This window comes from Phoca vitulina, unplaced genomic scaffold (assembly GCF_004348235.1).
Source record: "Phoca vitulina isolate PV1807 unplaced genomic scaffold, GSC_HSeal_1.0 scaffold35, whole genome shotgun sequence".
In the NCBI taxonomy this organism is placed as follows: Eukaryota; Metazoa; Chordata; class Mammalia; order Carnivora; family Phocidae; genus Phoca; species Phoca vitulina.
This window is the reverse complement of record NW_022589738.1, coordinates 14,451,454-14,469,448: the sequence shown is the minus strand read 5'-3', so window position 1 is coordinate 14,469,448 and position 17,995 is coordinate 14,451,454. Positions and strand designations below refer to the sequence as shown.

General features: G+C 39.4%; 1 protein-coding gene across 13 annotated transcripts in view; it reads left to right on the top strand.

Moving 5' to 3' along the window:
• Positions 1 to 17,995, top strand: part of CASK (calcium/calmodulin dependent serine protein kinase) — a 346,895-nt gene that overhangs the window by 257,249 nt on the left and 71,651 nt on the right. For all 13 annotated transcript variants that reach the window (XM_032426584.1, XM_032426582.1, XM_032426577.1 and 10 more), the window contains one exon: positions 4,099 to 4,220. In XM_032426584.1, the coding sequence (XP_032282475.1) occupies positions 4,099 to 4,220 (122 nt within the window). The remainder of the gene's footprint in view (positions 1 to 4,098; positions 4,221 to 17,995) is intronic.

Here is a 17,995-nt window from a genome sequence, read left to right as displayed (position 1 = left end):
TAACCACATTTGGGTACAAGATAAGACTATAAATCAGTTCAGAAACCGTGACAAGCTCCAAGGAGGGTCAATAGACCCGTTGAGCTGATGGGTCTTGCCTCCTGGAAACACCAGATAACAGATGCCTCTGTGCTTTCCAGCAAAGCATTCACTGCATCCTTTGGAGCAGATTAGACCACAGGTGGAGGTGTTGAATTCCTGCTCATCCACCTCCTCTCTAAGTTTGTCCCAGCTCCTCACTCGGCAGCCTATTTCTGCAACACTTTGTTTTTTCCTCTTGTATATCATTTACTTCAGGGTATAGGATGTCTGAGAGCCCCTTCCTCAAGGCCAGGGATCATACCTGTTTTCTCAGAAGCCCCTGCCTAGCACCTGGCAAAAAGCAGGAATGTTCAATAAAGATTTTGGTTATTGTCTGACCCGACAGGGGTCAGGTTCTTTTCTAACCTCCATATCCATGCATAAACCACATGTAGCTTCTTGTCGCTCTTTCTCCCATGTTTCCTAGTACAGCCAATTTGTGTAGTAAGTCAGGCAGAGCATAGACTTCAGAGCCAGACACGCTGGGCCTGAGTCTTGGTTCTACCATTTCTAGCTGTGACCTTCTTTGAACCTCAGTTCCCTATCTAGAAAGGTCAGGTAACATATCTACCTTACTGCATTGTCCTGAGGATGTTCCTGGCACATAATAAACACTCGAGAACTGGGAGCCCCTGTTGTTATTATTATGTTTCTTTAGAACTTCATTAATTCAGTGCATACTTTGTGGGTGTTCTGAAATGAATCAAATATAGACATGCCATAAGGACCTCATAGCACAGAAGAGTGAACAAGTACACATGTAGGGTCACCTGTGGAGTATGCATGCTGGTGGGACAGGAATTGCGTGGAGCTCTGGGGATTCACAGATGAGCAAGTGGTACAGCCAGAATTGCTTCCCAGTGGTTAGACTTGCCATCTCGGTATTCACTAGGATACAAGGTTGTTTTATTTTCATCTTATAGTATTAATAAACTGCCACCTAGATTATGTATTCACATAAGCAATGCTGGTAGAGACCATAAAAACTAGGTAAGATTCCATTAAGATAATGAAAATGATAATTAGGTTTCTGTAGTATCTGTTGAATTTTTTTAATGTACAAAAAAACATTTCGTTGGTATTTCTGTCATTGCAGTTTTAAGTCCAGAAGTTTAGAACTGGCTTTAGTGACTCTATAAACCTGGTATCATTTAACCCTGCTGTTGATGATGTGCTGGGGTCAGGGGTTCCATGGGACATTTGGAACTAATTTCTTCACATCATCTCTTGTTTTACAAGGCTTTCAGTAAGGGATGATGAGAGAGCTGGCTTTGAACTAATTTCCAGAGTTTTTTCCCCTCCCAGAACGATGTAAAAGTCACAAGAAGAACAGGTAGAAAGAAGTGGATTTGGTTAATACCTTTTCAGGAACAGCAAGGGAAATGACTGATTTGTGCCTTGTACCTTTTTTTGTCCTACTTAATACCCACTTAATGTTTTCAGTGAAAGAATACCAAGAGCCTGGTAGGCATCATTACTCAAAACTTGAAAGTATCCACAGTCCTTTCAATAGATAAATGGTCAAACTTTGGTACATCCATGCAATGGAATACTACCCAACAATAAAAAGGATTATGCCATGGATACCCACAACAACCTGGATGAATCTCTAGGGAGTTATGCTGGGTCAAAAAAGCCAATCACAAAAGATTACATACTGTATGGTTTCATTTATATAGCATCCTCGAAATGACAAAATTATAGAAATGGAGAACAGATTAGTAGTTGCCAAGGGTTAGGAGGGGAATAGGGTAGGAATAAATGAGGATGGTTATAGAAGGGCCAAATGAAGGATCCTTGTGGTGATGGAAATATTCTGTAGCTTGCCTGTGCCAATGTCAGTCTCCCAGTTGTGATGTTGTGTGAGTTTTGCAAGATGTTACTTTTGAGGGGAACTGGGTAAAGGGCACATGAGATCTCTCTGTATTATTTCTTACAACTTCATGTGAATCTACAATTATCTCAAAAAGTCAAAATTTGTTAAAAAAAAAAGCCACAGTAATTTCCACGTGGACAACCACTTGATTTGTAGCTCACACCCTGAATTGTTAACATAATGAAATCATACTGCAAAAAGCAGTTACTTATATAGCAACGTTTTTTCTGTTGTAGAAAACTTGGAACATATGGACAAGAATAGAATGAAGTATAAATAGGAAAGTAAAGATCACTGCTGTTACGCTTTCGGTGTATTTCATTCTGTTTTTTTCCTGAGTTTGTATATGTATTTTTTTCAGTCATAATCGGGAATATACAGTTTATGTGGTTCTGCATTCTGCTTTCTTGAATTTTATATCATGAGGATTTCTCTATGTCTTTAAAATTTTTCAAAAGTAATTTCCATTTGGCTATATATTCCATTATATAGATGTTCTATATTTAATCATTTTCTAAGTATTTGCTATTTTCCCCCCTTTTATATGATAAATATCCTCATACATAAGTCTTTTTTGCGTTTCCTAGTTTTTCCTTAAGGTAGGTTTTTGTAAATGGAATTACTGAATCAAAGTACAGGAGCGTTTTTAAGGCTCTTTGATACATGTTACCAGATTGCATTCTGGGAAAGTGATACTAATTTACATTCTCACCAATAAGTACATGTGATTGGATGAGGTCCAAGACCAAAAGTAATCAGAAACAGCATAGAGTTCCATGGAGAACAGAAAGATTCAAGATTTTTATCATTATCTAAAGCAGAATTTCTGAACCTCAGCACTACTGACAGTTTGGGCTGCATAATTCTTTCTTGTGAAAGGCTGTCGTGAGCATTGTAGGATGTTTAATAGCACCCCAGGCCTTACGCACTAGATGATAGTAGCACAAACTGTCCCCCCACCACCACCAGAGTTGTGACAACAGAAATGTCTCCAGACTGCCAGATGTCCCCCCTGGGGGGCAAAATCACCACTGGTTGGAAACTATTGATCCAAGACTTACACGTGTAATGAGGCACTTACTATTAGAATTTCTCAAACACTAATGTTCTGAAGCCTAGCCTCTTAGGGTTCTTTCTCTGGAGTATGTATGTGCACGTTGTCTGCAGAGTCAAATAGGCTTATCATTTCTTTAAGGCCGTGTAAATGACTTTGTTGCTCCCCAGTATATATCTTTCTCTACTAATACCTCTCTGGATTCCTGGTTATAAGAAGAAATTTAAAGAAAGTGATCACACTACCATTTCCTTTGCCCTACAAAAATGAGTTGCCCTAATATTTAATGTGGTATTTGGAAGTGTCAGTCAATACACTCAGCCTTTGTCTTTGTCTTTTGAATAAAAAGGGCCCAACAGATTGAGAACAACTTGATTCCCTTGACTTTGTAAAGGAAGGAGAAAGAATGCATTGGGATCTTTGCTAACTTAAGTTTGAGCCTTAAAAACCCTAAGAAGCTGGGGCGCCTGGGTGGTTCAGTCAGTGAAGCGTCCGACTTGATCACAGCTCAGGTCTTAAACTCAGGGTCTTGAGTTCAAGCCCCACATTGGGCTCCATGCTGTGCATGGAGCTTACTTTAAGGAAAGAAAAAAATCCTAAGAAGCTTATTTTACTCAGCAGGAGCACCCATCCTTCAAAGGTTTTTCCCTCAAAGCTACAGCTGGCTTTACCTTCAGTTCTTGATGGGATACACTTGTACGAAAGGCTCACCTGTGTTAGTTCTATAATATTTTAAAACATCATGGGGTCGTGGAAATGACACACTCTTCCTGATGTATAACTTGCTGCACCCAGATCTTCCAGTAGCTCAGTTATAGTTGACAGATTTCCTTAATTCAAGTAAGACCAGCTTCAGTGTACTCTGAAAAATGAGAAGCACACAAATACATTGTGACAAACAGAAACTCACTGAAAATACTCTATCCTTAAGCGATATGAAGTTCATTTAAGTCTATCCAGTAAAGACATGAACCTTTGAAGTTATGTTTGTTGGTCCATTGTTCTGAAATGCAAGATTGAGGCTACAAAGGTTAGTTTGACATTGACTTTCTGTACTGGCTGTTTCTTTTCTGTTTGTTCCCCTTAGGAGCAGTCTCACAGGTCCTGGACAGCCTGGAAGAAATTCACGCACTTACAGACTGCAGTGAAAAGGACTTAGATTTTCTACACAGTGTTTTCCAGGATCAGCATCTCCACACGCTACTAGATGTAAGTCTGTCTGGGGCTTTTTTATGACTTATTTATTTTTAGTGAATTGAATAGTGTACCTTTTTTACTTTACATGAATTTCCAGGTGTCCATCATAACAGTCCATTTTCAGTCTTAAGTCTGTGAGAAATGTGGGAAATCATCCATTATAGATTCATAATTGAAATAAAGTATATATAGTACAAAAGCAATGTAGTCTAGCAAGTCACTGTAAAAAGAATTTGTGTGTGTGTGTGTGTTTCTGTTAAAAGAATCCCTCTTCTCTAGAGAAACGCTCCTAAACAGATACAAAGATGCAGGGACATGAACATTAATCGTAGAATGTGCGTAAGAGTGAACATAGGGCAACAGGGAAATAAACAATGGCATATACACTCCTAATAAGGAATATTAGGCAGCAGGTGAAAAGAATGAGATTGGGGGGTGGCGCCTGGGTGGCTCAGATGGTTAAGTGTCTGACTTTGGCCCAGGTTGTGATCTCAAGGTCCTGGGATGGAGCCCGTGACTCCCTGCTCAGCGGAGAGCCTGCTTCTCCCTCTGCCCCGGCCCCTCCCCACATTCGTACTGTCTCTCTTTCTCTCTCTCTCTGTCAAATAGAGAGAGAAACAGCGAGAGACGGAACACAAGCAGGGGGAGTGGGAGAGGGAGAAGCAGGCTTCCCACCAAGCAGGGAGCCCGATGTGGGGCTCGATCCCAGGACCCTGGGATCATGACCTGAGCCGAAGGCAGACGCTTAATGGCTGAGCCACCCAGGTGCCCCTAAATAAATAAAATCTTTAAAAAAAAATAAAACACTGAACCTGAAGCATGAGTATAACAGAGAGAAAAGTAAATAAGATACTGTGCAGTGGACACATATATTTCATAGTTAACAAGGCCGGTTTTCATAGACTTTGTCTTCTTAAAACGTAAGAATATGTTATCATTAAATATGACAGACCCCACTGATAGCAGATTGAGATACAAAGAAAAATAGGAAGCTGAGAGTTCGTATCTGCCTTTATTTCAGTCACATTTTAAGTAAGATACCTTTCTTAGGTAACTTGATTTCAGCAGTGAAAACTTTCTTAGTACATAGTAATCTGCTAGCACATGTTAGTGTTTTTACAAGAAAAACCTTCCCTTTATAAGAGAATGGTATTTTCTTTGGGGTGCCTAGAACTGTTTGGTGCTAACTCTGATTAATCAACCATAGGACACAAATTACACCAACGCAGTGTTCCCCAGAATGTGTTCTGCAGAACATTGCTCTGGGGGATGGTGATGGGTGTTGCCATGGAGGAGGAAGGGAGTAGATCTTAAATGTATTGGCTAAATTATGTATTCACTAAATAAGTTAGGGAAATGCTACATTCGTTATCCTTTTATACAGATTCACAGTGGATATTAGCATATTAACAGCTCTGAGACATCCCATAGCAAAGAAACCAGATTGACTTTAATAGCATTTCTCAAACTAATTTGGGCACAGAACTTTTATTCACAATCCTGTCCCGTTGTTGAGGACCAGTTTGGGAAACACTAAGCCGAGAGCATTGCATTACGTTTCAACTTCACACTAAGTGCAGTCGTAGGTAACCTACAGTTGCATCTTCCATAAATGCAGTCAAATCAAATTATCAGATTTTAAGAATTAGTTTGGCTTTTTTATATAGTGTCTGTATTAATGAGGCCTGACCAACTGCTATAGCATGCAATCCTAAAATTTGAGGGGCTTAACAGAATAAAAGTTTATTTCTTGCTCACATCACAGTCCAGTGCAGGTAGATGATGGCGGGGGGAGGGTCTCTTCCGCTGCATCGTTTGCACGCAGCAGCAGATGAACGAAAATGGAGAATTTTGCAGGCTCATAGTAGGAAATAGGCTATATCACTTTGCCCACATTCCAATGGCAAATACTAGTTACATGCCTACCTAGCTGCAAGAGAGCTGGGAAACATACTTTTAAAAATGTGCTAAGTGGGCGCCTGGGTGGCTCAGTTGGTTAAGTGACTGCCTTCGGCTCAGGTCATGATCCTGGAGTCCCTGGATCGAGTCCCGCGTCGGGCTCCCTGCTCGGCAGGGAGTCTGCTTCTCCCTCTGACGCTCCTCCCTCTCATGCTCTCTGTCTCTCATTCTCTCTTTCTCTCAAATAAATAAATAAAATCTTTAAAAATAAAAAAATAAATAAAAATAAAAATGTGCTAAGTGAAATAAGCCAGACAGGGAAATATAAATACTGCATGGTATCAAAGTCAGACTCCTAGAAACAGTAGAATGGTTGCCCTAGGCCGGGGGTCTGGGAAATGAGGAGAGGTTGGTAGAAGGGTACAGGCTTTCACTTATATGATGAGTAAGGTCTGAGGGTCTAATATATAACATGGTGACTGTAGTTGATAATTCTGTATTGTATAATGAAAGAGAGAGTAGGACTTAAGTGTTCTCACGGGGCGCCTAGGTGGCTCAGCCTGTTGGGCGTCTGACTCTTGATTTCAGCTCAGGTCATGATCTCAAGGTCAGGAGATCAAGCCCCATGTCGGGTTCCGCATTGGGAGTGGAGCCTCCTTAAGATTCTCTCTCCCTCCCTCTCTCTCTGCCCCTCCCCCACTACGTGTGCGCATGCACGCACACACACACTCTCAAAAAGGGGGTAACTTAAGTGTTCTTAGAAAAAAGAAGATAAATATGTGAGGTGAAGAATGTGTTAATTAACTTGATTGTGGAACCCTTTCACAGTGTACACATTTATCAAATCCTCACGTTGTATACTTTACATATATTACAATTATGTTTGTCAGTTGTCCTTCAATAAAGCTAACAAATGCATTCAGGAGGATAAGGAAATGGCTCTTCTCTTCAGTGTAATTTGTCTTAAGTAATTTGAGGACATTTTCAGATAAGTTTAATTTTAAGTAACTGTTACTTTCCTCAGGTACCAGAAAGCCTTTGAAATTCATTCTATTAACATTCCTTCCTCTTCTTTATTCATTGGCTTCTTTATCTATGTTGTCTATCATTGCTTCATAGGATGTGGAAGGTTTTCGCAAATGTGAATTTCCCACACAAGTCCTATCCTTTACTGGAACTAGCAAGTGGGATATTTGAAAGAAGCTGTAGCAGAGCATGGAGATTGGTTTATTTCAGTGTAGTCAGTGGTTAGGTCATTGCTAGGATCTACTGACCTTTTAGATGAAGGACTTTTTGTCATTTAAAGGCTCAGAGAAGCCCAAACTGGTTTTCAAGGTTACATTTTTCTGACAAGTGTAACAAGGTATCTGAGCCCACCCAGCTTGAGACTGCAGGGGAAATGGAAGAACATCGCTAGCTTCTACAAGGAGGGGCAGGTACTCAGACACAGACTGGACATTGGAACTGAGCCAGGCGGCCGCTTATTGCCCAATGCTAAGCCCTTCAGACCTCACTGAAAACATGTGCTTTGAATAACTGCTGTGTTCTTGGGTCAACATTGTCACAACTTCAGAAGAGATTCCTAGGTGTTAGGAAAAACATGCTTAAAGTTCCTTTGGATTCTTATGAATGATAAACTTAAGAAAGTGTCTACAGTGTCAGCATCTGCCCTATCAGTGCATCTCAGTTGGCGTGGACTGAGAAGGCTCTGTGCCCAGGAAAAAGATGCCATGTCTGCAGAATTTTGCAGACAAGTGCTACACGTGAACCCCAGAACCTCCCACCCCCAGAAATGACCGGACCATAAGGCTGTCCCCGGGCAGTGCTGGGTTCTAAAGATCCAAACTGACCCATCCTTCAGTGAAAAGCTTAATCATCATGAATGACCTAAGCCGTCATTGGAATGTGCTCTCGTAATCTAGAGCCCATGAATATGGTTCATTAAGCTCTTGTCTCAGAACTAACAGACTACATTTCAATAATATAATCAATGAAGTATTCAAGTAGCTGCCGTATAGAGAAATCTAATGATTAAAACAATTTTTAATATTTTAAGTGCTTACGTAAAAAGGAACATGGTATGACCAACTCTGGAGAAAAAGCTTTTAAACTTTGACCATTCATGTCTCTTCCTTCTAATGTTCCATAGCCCATGCTTGGCTTGGAATCGTTTTGTTTTACAGAATCAACACTGGTTCCTTTTTGAAGAATTCCAGGTAGTGACACCTAGTGGCATAGTTTTGTGGACCATGGATTGATTGTCACTTAATCCCACCGAGCCATTTTGTGAACTATCTTTATTATATTTAAATAATTCCTGTTATTTCAACAACACTCTAAACAGCTAAGTTTGAGGTCATCATTTTTAAGCTGACAAAAAGAAACAGGATTAAGTTCCTACAGGAGACTAAAGATCATCTAGTACTTAATTTTTTCTAGTCATGCCTTCAAAATAATAAGCTGAAAAATGCAAAGAAATATTATTAGAATTTGAAGGAAACCAAACATCTGTTGTGTTGAGAGAATTTACATTAAGACAAAAGGAGAAATGCTGTGGTTGCACTGAGAGGGGAAATGCTTTCTGATTTGAATTCTAGTAAAACATGTCTAGCTCAGTCTGTAGTGAGAAATTAGAAAGCAAGAAAGGAAACAGATCCAGAAATTTCTAAATGTTTGTTCCCCAACCAGTTCTACCTGGCACACACATGCTACTCCTCATTTTGTGGGGAGAAATAAAGAGGCTTGATACGGAACCGTGTTTGGTCCAGCTTGGTCCATATGTCTGTTTTCACAAATTACAAGCACAGGTGCAGAGATGGTCTGTGCATAAAATATACAGATCAGTTTTATTAGTAAAACGCAGCTTGGCATGTGTATGAGTTTGCTGAGGCTGCCACAACAAAGGGTCACAAACTGGGTGGCTTAAAATAACAGAATCTATTCTCTCTCAGTTTGGGAGGCCAGAAGTCCTAAATCAAGCTGTCAGCAGGGCCATGCTCCCTCCAAAGGCCCCAGGGAAGACTCCTTCCATGGCTCTTCCAGCTCCTCGTAGTTGCCTGCAATCCCTGGGGTTCCTTGGCTTATAGATGCATCCCTCCAGTCTCAGACCCCGACTTCACATGGCATTTTTCTCTGGATGGGTGTGACTCTCTGTCTTTACACAGCCTTCTTAAAAAGACACACCAGTCATTGAATTTAGGGCCTGCCCTAATACAGTATGACCCCATCTTAATTACATCTTCAAAGACCCTATTTCCAAATAAGGTCAGATTCTGAGGCTCCAGGCAGAAATGAATTCTGAGGGGAGAGTATTCAGCCCACTACCACGTGGAAAACTGGTTTTGCCCTGAATTGATTCTTCTCGTGTGAGTGTAAGTTACACAAATTTAAAAATAATGAAACGTTACCCGGTTGCTCGTTAAGCGAGCTTTGTTGGGAATTAGTGTTAAGGTGTATTTACGTCTTTTAATATTTTGAGTTAGTTTGGGGTTGCAACTTGTATGTGATACATTGGATTGTCAGATGACAGATGCATTTTTAGAATGAAAAATCAAGAGGCTTTTTCAGTTAAAAAGCATTTTGCAAATGTTATTCAGTGGTGATTCTCGATCTTCTCAATATCTTGTGGAAATTTTCCTGTTGCAGAATAAATGTTTACTTTGTAAGTCAACAATGTTATAAAACATTGTTAAATGACACATTTCTATCTCTCTCTCTGCCAAACTTTGACAACTAGTTTTAAACATTCACCCACCATCTGTCATACCTCTGAACAGCTGTTAGCATTCATTATAGACTGCTGTTTCCATGGTAAATGCGAATCCCCACCTATTAAGATTATTTTTGTGGGAAGTCCTAAAATTATGTTTAATTTGTGATTAGATTAATAGAGCAGAAACTCACTGCAGTACAACTTAATACTTTTTATATTGATTTATATGTAGATTTTTATTATACATTAACTGGTATTTTAAAATACTGCATTAGAAATAAATCAGGGTCTGGAATCCTCCATATTTTGTATTACCGACATCTTTATTATAGTTTTTTACTGTTTAGGGAGAGTTAAAGAGTTGTTTTTTTTTTTAATCCAGCACTGGAAAACTATAACTCTTGATTTACTATTTTGCTTTTTTGAGATGATATTAAATTAGTAGTCCTATTTGGGAACACAGCGTATTTTTAGAACTCAGAAGTTTCCTAAAGGGGGAAAAACTGGAACTTCTGCCATGATTTGATGTTTTCCAGCAGTTTGGGGTTTGAGAAGTAAGTTGATACACTGTTAAGTTTGGATGTTTAAATAGATTACCAGTCAGGAAATGCCAAAGCTAAGTTTCCCATGAATTTGCAGTCTAGTCTTTGTCTAGAATGTTAAGGCCTGAGGACCTTCAGAAGCTGAACTACTGGGACCTTCTCAGGGTCCCTTCTAGCCTTAAGCATAAGCTTCAGCAGATATGAAAAACCAGCTGGGTAGTGGGCCAGTGGTGTGACCTTTGTGCTACTTCCCTCCTGGGCCTGGAGACTGAAGTGCACTGCTGCTCGCTGTGGGTTAAGGGGTCTCTCATTCCACTGTTTCTAACTGGATGGGCAGAAACTCCCATATCTCTTTCTATAAGCATACCCAAGTATTAGTGTCAGTAGAAAATTACCACAAGACACAAAATTCCTAGGGTAAAGAGACCTAGAAATAGCATATATCCTGAATATTTTCTAAGTAGTTTTTCTTCATTCTTAATGAAGATATCAACAAACTGAGCAGGGGGAAAAAAGGGCTACTAAGTATATATGGTCATTCATTAAGCAGCAATAGAAAACAAATACAACCAGAAACAAAGCAAGGATTGTCTACTCTTACCATTTCTATTCAGTATTGTACTGGAGGTTCTGGCCAGTGCAGTAAAGCAAGAAAAAGAAATTCAAGGTTACACAGATAAGAAAGGAAGAAGTAAAACCATCTTCTCTCAGAGATATATTCTTGTATGTAGAAAATCCTAAGGAATCTACCAAAAAATCTATTAGAACTAAGAGGCAAGTTTAGCAAGACTACAGGATATGAGATCAATATACAAAAATTAACTGTATTTCTACATACAAAGCAGTAAATCATATGAACATAAAATTAAATACAATACCATTGAAAAGAATAAAATATTTAGTGAATTGAACAGAAGTAGTATAGGACTCATCACTGAAAACTACAGATGTTGCTGAAAGAAAGTAAAGAAGGTCACAATAAAAGGAGAAAGAGATTGTTGGATTGAAAGACTCAGTATTGTTATGGTGACAATTTTCCCCATATCAACCTATAGATTCAAGACAGTCCTTATCAACATCTCAGCAGAATTTTTTTTTTTGTAGAAGTTGACAAGCTGATCCTAAAATTTATATGGAAATGCAAAAACAATTTTGAAAAAAGAAGATCAAAGTTGGGGGACTGATTTCAAAGCTTTCTACAAAGCTACCATAATGCAAATAGCACAGTATTGGTGTAAAGATAGACATATAGATCAGTGAAGCAGAATACAGTTCAGAAATAAACCTTCCCATTCATGACTCAGTTGATTTTCAGCAAAGGCGCCCAGGCAATTCAGTGGAAAAAAGGATAGTGGTGGTGTTTTTTTTTTAAAACATGGTGCTAGAACAATTGGATATCCATATGCAAAGAAATTAATTTAGACCCTTACCTCACACCCCACACACAAAATTTCCACAAGATGGATCATAGATTCATTTTAAGCTTAAAATAATAAAAATTTGTAAAGAAAATATAGGAGTAAATCTTCTTTACCTTGGGTTAGGCAAAGTGTTCTTAGATTCAACACAAGGGAACTCTTGGGGATGAAGGAACTGTTCTAAAACTGGATTGAGATGATGGTTGTACAACTGTGTAAATTTACTCAGCATCTTCAAACTATACAGTTACAGTGGGCAAATTGTGTAGTTTATACATGATGCCCCAATAAAGCTTTCAAAAGTGAAAAAATGAGAAGGAATTCCCTTTTACCTTAAAAAAAGTCTATTTTACCCTTTTTGTATTATTTTAAGGTCGAGCACTGTTGGAAGTTCCTTCCATGTACTATAGGTTATAGTGTACTCTGGGTCCCATAATGTACTTTGTAATCCATCACTCCAACTACAACAGCACTTTTCAGTCTCCTGGAGTTGTCCCTGTGTCCTGACACCAATCCAGCAAAGCCAAACTGCCTGCCCTCAGCAGTGCCCAAAGCCCACTGTGAAAGGGGTCATCCTAGCAGATTTCACAGGGTCATCACACTGACTTCCTCCTCTCAACGTTTCACATTATGGCTAAGAATTTACCACTTACTGACTTAAAAATGCTAAATGTGTTTTTCTGTCCCAAGAACTGTTTTTATTAACCAGTACATTGTTGTGTCTCATGAAAGAAGTCCAAATTAACTTTTTTTATTTAAAAACATTATGGGGGCGCCTGGGTGGCTCAGTTGTTAAGCGTCTGCCTTCGGCTCAGGTCATGATCCCAGGGTCCTGGGATCGAGCCCCGCATTGGGCTCCCTGCTCAGCGGGAAGCCTGCTTCTCCCTCTTCCACTCCCCCTGCTTGTGTTCCCTCTCTCGCTCTCTCTCTGTCAAATAAATAAAAATTAAGAAAAAAAATAAAAAATAAAACATGAATTACATAATTTTATATATTTTTCAATAAGGGGTTGTACCTTCTCAGAGCAACATGTTTTAACTGTTCATTTCTTTTACATGCAAATCCATATTCGTCATTTCCCAAAAGTTCACAGCTTTTTAACAGCTGTGACCTAATATCAATTTGTCTTTTTCTGTGGTAAAATATACCTAACATAAACTTACCATTGTAACCATTTTTAGCATACAATTCAGTGACATTAAGTACATTCACACTGTTGTGCAACCATCACCACCATTCATCTCCAGAACTACTTCCAGCTTCCGCCACTGAAACCCCCATACCTATGAAACAGCAACCCACCAGTTCCTTCTCTCCCCAGCCCCTGGTGGCCACCATTCTACTTTCGGTCTCCATGAATATGACTAGCGTAGATACCTCATGTAAGTGGAATCCTACCATATTTGTTCTTCGGGGACTGACTGGCTTATTTCATCTAATGTAGTATCCTCGGTGTTCATCCATGCTGTAGCACGTATCACAATCTTCCTTTAAAGGCTTCTTTTTAAAGGCTGGAAACTGTTCCATTGTAGGTATACACCACATTTTGTTTATTCAGTCATCTAGTATCAATGCTTTATGATAGACAATTCTATAACAGGAAAAACCAAATTCTCAAAACTAAAGCTGTCCGATAGTAGGGAATCCAGCTTTCATTCCATCCCCCGGGCAGTTGCTCTACGTGGGCTCCAAGTTAGCTCCTGGGTTCTACATCTTTGTGAAAGGAATGTGTGATTTTCACTGAAAGTATGATTAACTACAGGAGTCTCTCTGGTTCCCTTATTTGTTCAGACAAATTACTTCTTAAAACAGGGACTGGAATTTACTCTGAAATACCGAGAGTAATGAATCAGCTTGTCCCTGGTCCCTTTCTTGGCCACTGAGTGCCCCTCTCTTATTATGGCACCACAGTCAACTTTACCAGAAGGCAGAGGGATGGGGTGACTGGGTGATGGACACTGGGGAGGGTATGTGTTCTGGTAAGTGCTGTGAATTGTGCAAGACTGTTGAATTTCAGATCTGTACCTCTGAAACAAATAATGCAATATATGTTAAGAAAGAAAAAAAGAAAAAGAAGAATGTAGCAGGAGGGGAAGAATGAAGGGGGGGAAATCGGAGGGGGAGAAGAACCATGAGAGACGATGGACTCTGAAAAACAAACTGAGGGTTCTAGAGGGGAGGGGGTCGGGAGGATGGGTTAGCCTGGTGATGGGTATTGAGGAGGGCATGTTCTGCATGGAGCACTGGGTGTTATGCACAAACAATGAATCATGGAACACTATATCTAAAACTAATGATGTAATGTATGGGGATTAACATACCAATAAAAAAATAAAAAAAAAAAAAAAGCCATCAGAGTGCAACAAGCACTGATTCTTCTTCATGCCGTTCTCAAGGAAGGGAGGAGTTTTCCCCCAGAAAGGAATGTGATATGCTCACTTGAAGAATATTTGATGGGGTTGGCTTGCAGCATTCATAATCCAAGAACATAGCTGCTTTCTTCTCTTTGTGGCCTAACATTGTCTCATTAAAACCTCTTCTGCCAAACTGTTTTGTTCTCTTTTAACTTGCCACAATAGAAATTCATTTTTGCTACAGCTACTGGTACAAATGCTTGGTGTTTACCCGTGCAAAGTGGAAGTCCTATCATAAGTTAAACATTATGGTATTACCTCAGGGATTTCATAGTATATGACACACCTGATGTAAATGTTTTCTTTTAACACAGCAAATTAATAATAAGATATTCATTTAGTTAAATATCATTTAACTATTGTAGATGCTTCAGAACAGCATATTAAGAAATGAGGCTTCTGGGGCACCTGGGTGGCTCAGTCGGTTAAGCATCTGCCTTCGGCTCAGGTCATGATCCCCGGGACCTGAGATCGAGCCCCGCATCAGGCTCCCTGCTCAGCAGGGAGTCTGCTTCTCCTCTGCCCTCCCCCCTGTTCATGCTCTGGCTCTCTTATTAAATAAATTAAAATCTTTTAAAAATTAAAAAAAAAAAGGAGGCTTCAACACTTTAATGTTAGTGTTTTAATGGAAAAGAAATTCATATCCTAGTGAAATTTCTCACAGGTGGGCAGATGCTTGTATCTGGTATTAGAAAGTTCCTATTTCAGAAGGCTTGAGTAAAAGCAAAATAAAGCCACTTACATCACCTAACTAGTGGTTTTTCCTTATGGTTTCTTTTGCTTGCTTGAGAATAGGCATTATGATTTGTTTCTTACCGGGCTTAATTTTAGAGTTAATTGCCAACTGAAAAAGGCCAACAGAGCAGTCATGTTAGGTCATCTGAGGCCACTGCTTGAGTTTCTCAGAAAGAGCTGCCTACTGCCCAGAATCTGCCACAGTGGCCTATATTGTTAGGCCACCAAAGGGATGTCCTTTTTAGACTGAACTAGGAGGTCAAGCAAGTCTTAATTTCTTGGTTTCAAAAATAAATCCCCATAAGTGCAATGTTCTAATGGGCTTGAAACAAAAGCAGCTCTGTACACAGACAACTAAAACCTAAACCAAACGAGGGCCTCCTTTGAGGTACTTTCACTGTCAAAATCCACAGTATTTTGCGTCCCTCTCAGGAACTCTTGAATTGGCCCAGATGAACTGATTGTTCAGTTTCCTTTTTGCTGTCAGACAAAACTTCCATAATTGATTTAGTTACAGTAGCATATTACTAAGCTGGCCCCTTCTTAAGACTTCAGGTAAGGATATATACCCCATCATGATTTTTCTAAAGCTTAATTTAAGCTAGCGTTTCACTACTGTACCATTAGGCTAACGTTTTCCTGGGACATCTAACTCAAGGGCTCCCGGGACCATTCTTATTGGGCACGAAATCAGATACCCATTTCTAACTTTACCCAAAATAACCTGGGCCATAGTAGTGGTAGGCAGCCCTGAACCTTTCTCCAGGGCAAATCTAAATTCCAGAGAGGAACTCTTGCTACTCTATTATAGTCACTAGATTTGTGGATCTGCCTTTTTTTTTAAGATGAGAAACAAGTTTAGTTTAAAATTTAGCTATTTACACGTCTTCTGACTTTTCAGAGGGAAAGTTAGCACAAAGTACAAATTGTGAAGGATAGTGTGCAAATGAAATGAAAGTGTATTCTTCAAACGAATGGAGTGTATTATCTCCACGCAGATGGAGACTCATCTGTGTGACTAATCTTTGAGTGCTTCCTTCAACTATTTTTTAAAAATTAAGTTGATTTTTAGAAGTTTTACAGGATATTAATTTTTAGGAAAAACCATTTTTAGTGCAGAAAGGAAAGGTATTTTTTTTAATCCCATAAAAGAAAAATGCCCTGGGTGACTTTAATTTCTTTTTGTAGATCATAATATCTCGATGCATCATCATTCTTAGATTTGTGAGCAGGACAGGTTATAGAAGTTCTTTGCAGAGTTTCATTGTAGCTTCTTAAATTTTTGAAAATCCCATTTTAAATTTTGTAGTGTGTTTCTTTCACACTTAATATTTCCCATCACCCAGTCTCTAGACCACTGTTAAATATACTGCTCTCCTCCTAGTTTGGAGTGTCATGTTAATGATGCCAAAGATCTTTGAAAGGGTATTTTCCTATTTCTAACCTAAAGAGAGCAAATTAATGTATAAATGTGAGCAGGAAAAGTAGATTTTTAGATCTCGGAAGATTTTCCTCAATCTCTGACTTCATAAAATCAGCTCCAGTGCAGTAGTTGAATATCAGTTCCTGACATTTTTGTAGTAAATCACCTTTCCCTCACAATTTGCCAGATTTCAAATGTACTTTTAAAAAATACTGTTGGATATCAATGGCTGACCCCAGGTTCACTGAAAAGAAGTGACATTGAAACTTGTTTCTAATCACTGAGCTTCTTCAAACAACTAAGAAACTGTAAAGAAAGTTCTAAATAGGATACCCTGTTTCCAGAGCAAGTCATTTCAATTCCCATTATTGTTATGCAGTGTAAACTCGTGAACGCTGTTATTATCTGTTGTACTAGGATCGCAGACACATTTCATTACATATTTTGCAGCCAAATATTTGACTCTTGAAAACTTGAATTCCTCTCCAGAAGGGAGCTTCTTCAGTCTCTCTGAAGTAAGTGGTAAGAGGGTGGTTGCTAATGAACTTCAACAGAGTTCCCTGCTGAACTTCAACGGAGTTCCCTGCAACTCTACAAACCCATTCATTATTTGGCCGATGTCTGCAGTCTAATTGCAAAAGTTATCATCTTATCTCAACCAATATACATTCTGGTCCTGAGATTTGGTTTTCTCTGTGCTGAAGTTAGTGGGACATATAACCCAGCGATAGTAACTTTATGGTTCTCTGCCAACCATTCCATTTTAAATGTCGATCTTGCTAAATGCTGCGTATAAACTGGGAGCAAAACAAAGCCTTCTATTTGAGGACTAGAAACCAGAAGAGAGTGAGATATGATGGAGGACGGTTTAAAAAAAAAAAAAAAAAAAAAAAGGAAACTTGATTTAGTGTGTTGAATGTGAATAAAAAGTGACATCTTAACTGATTTCATCTTTATGTTTGGAAGTACAGTCTCAGGAGAGTTGAATTTAATATTACTACCAACTTTAGTCTGCTCTGTTTAAAATAGCCTATCTCAGATACAGAATTGTGGCCTCCTAACAGAACTGTGCTTCTGTTTCTTAGGACAGAAAGATTAAGCTTGTCCATATAGCTGTGTGTGGTCATATCTGACCCAGTGCTGGAGACTAGCAGAGAGTGGCCTGAGACAGTGTCAAACAGTCTTCCCCTTGCAGCTGCTCACATTTCCTCATTTTGCCGTGTGTGTGTGTGTGTGTTTTAATAAAAAGTGCTGAAGTTGGGGAACCTTAACTTCATCAGAGAGAGAGAACAGTAACAGATTCGTTCTTGTTTTCTCTCTAGGGATAATTTTATTTTCTTAAGATTTTATTTACTTGAGAGAGAGAGCATGCGCGAGCGAGCACGGGGAGGGGCAAAGGGAGAAGCAGGCTCCCCGCTGAGCAGCGATTCCCCAGGCCCCTCTCTAGGGATAATTTATTAACACTCTTCCCTCCCTCTGTCTCGTCTTCTACACCTCAGCTTTACAAATACACTCGATATCTTCAAACTGAGAGTACCTGAGGTGGGCAGGGGAATGGGTTAAATGGGTGATGGGATTGAGGCGGCCACTCGTGCTGAGCTCTGGGTGATGTATGGAAGTGTTGGATGACTATATGGTACACCT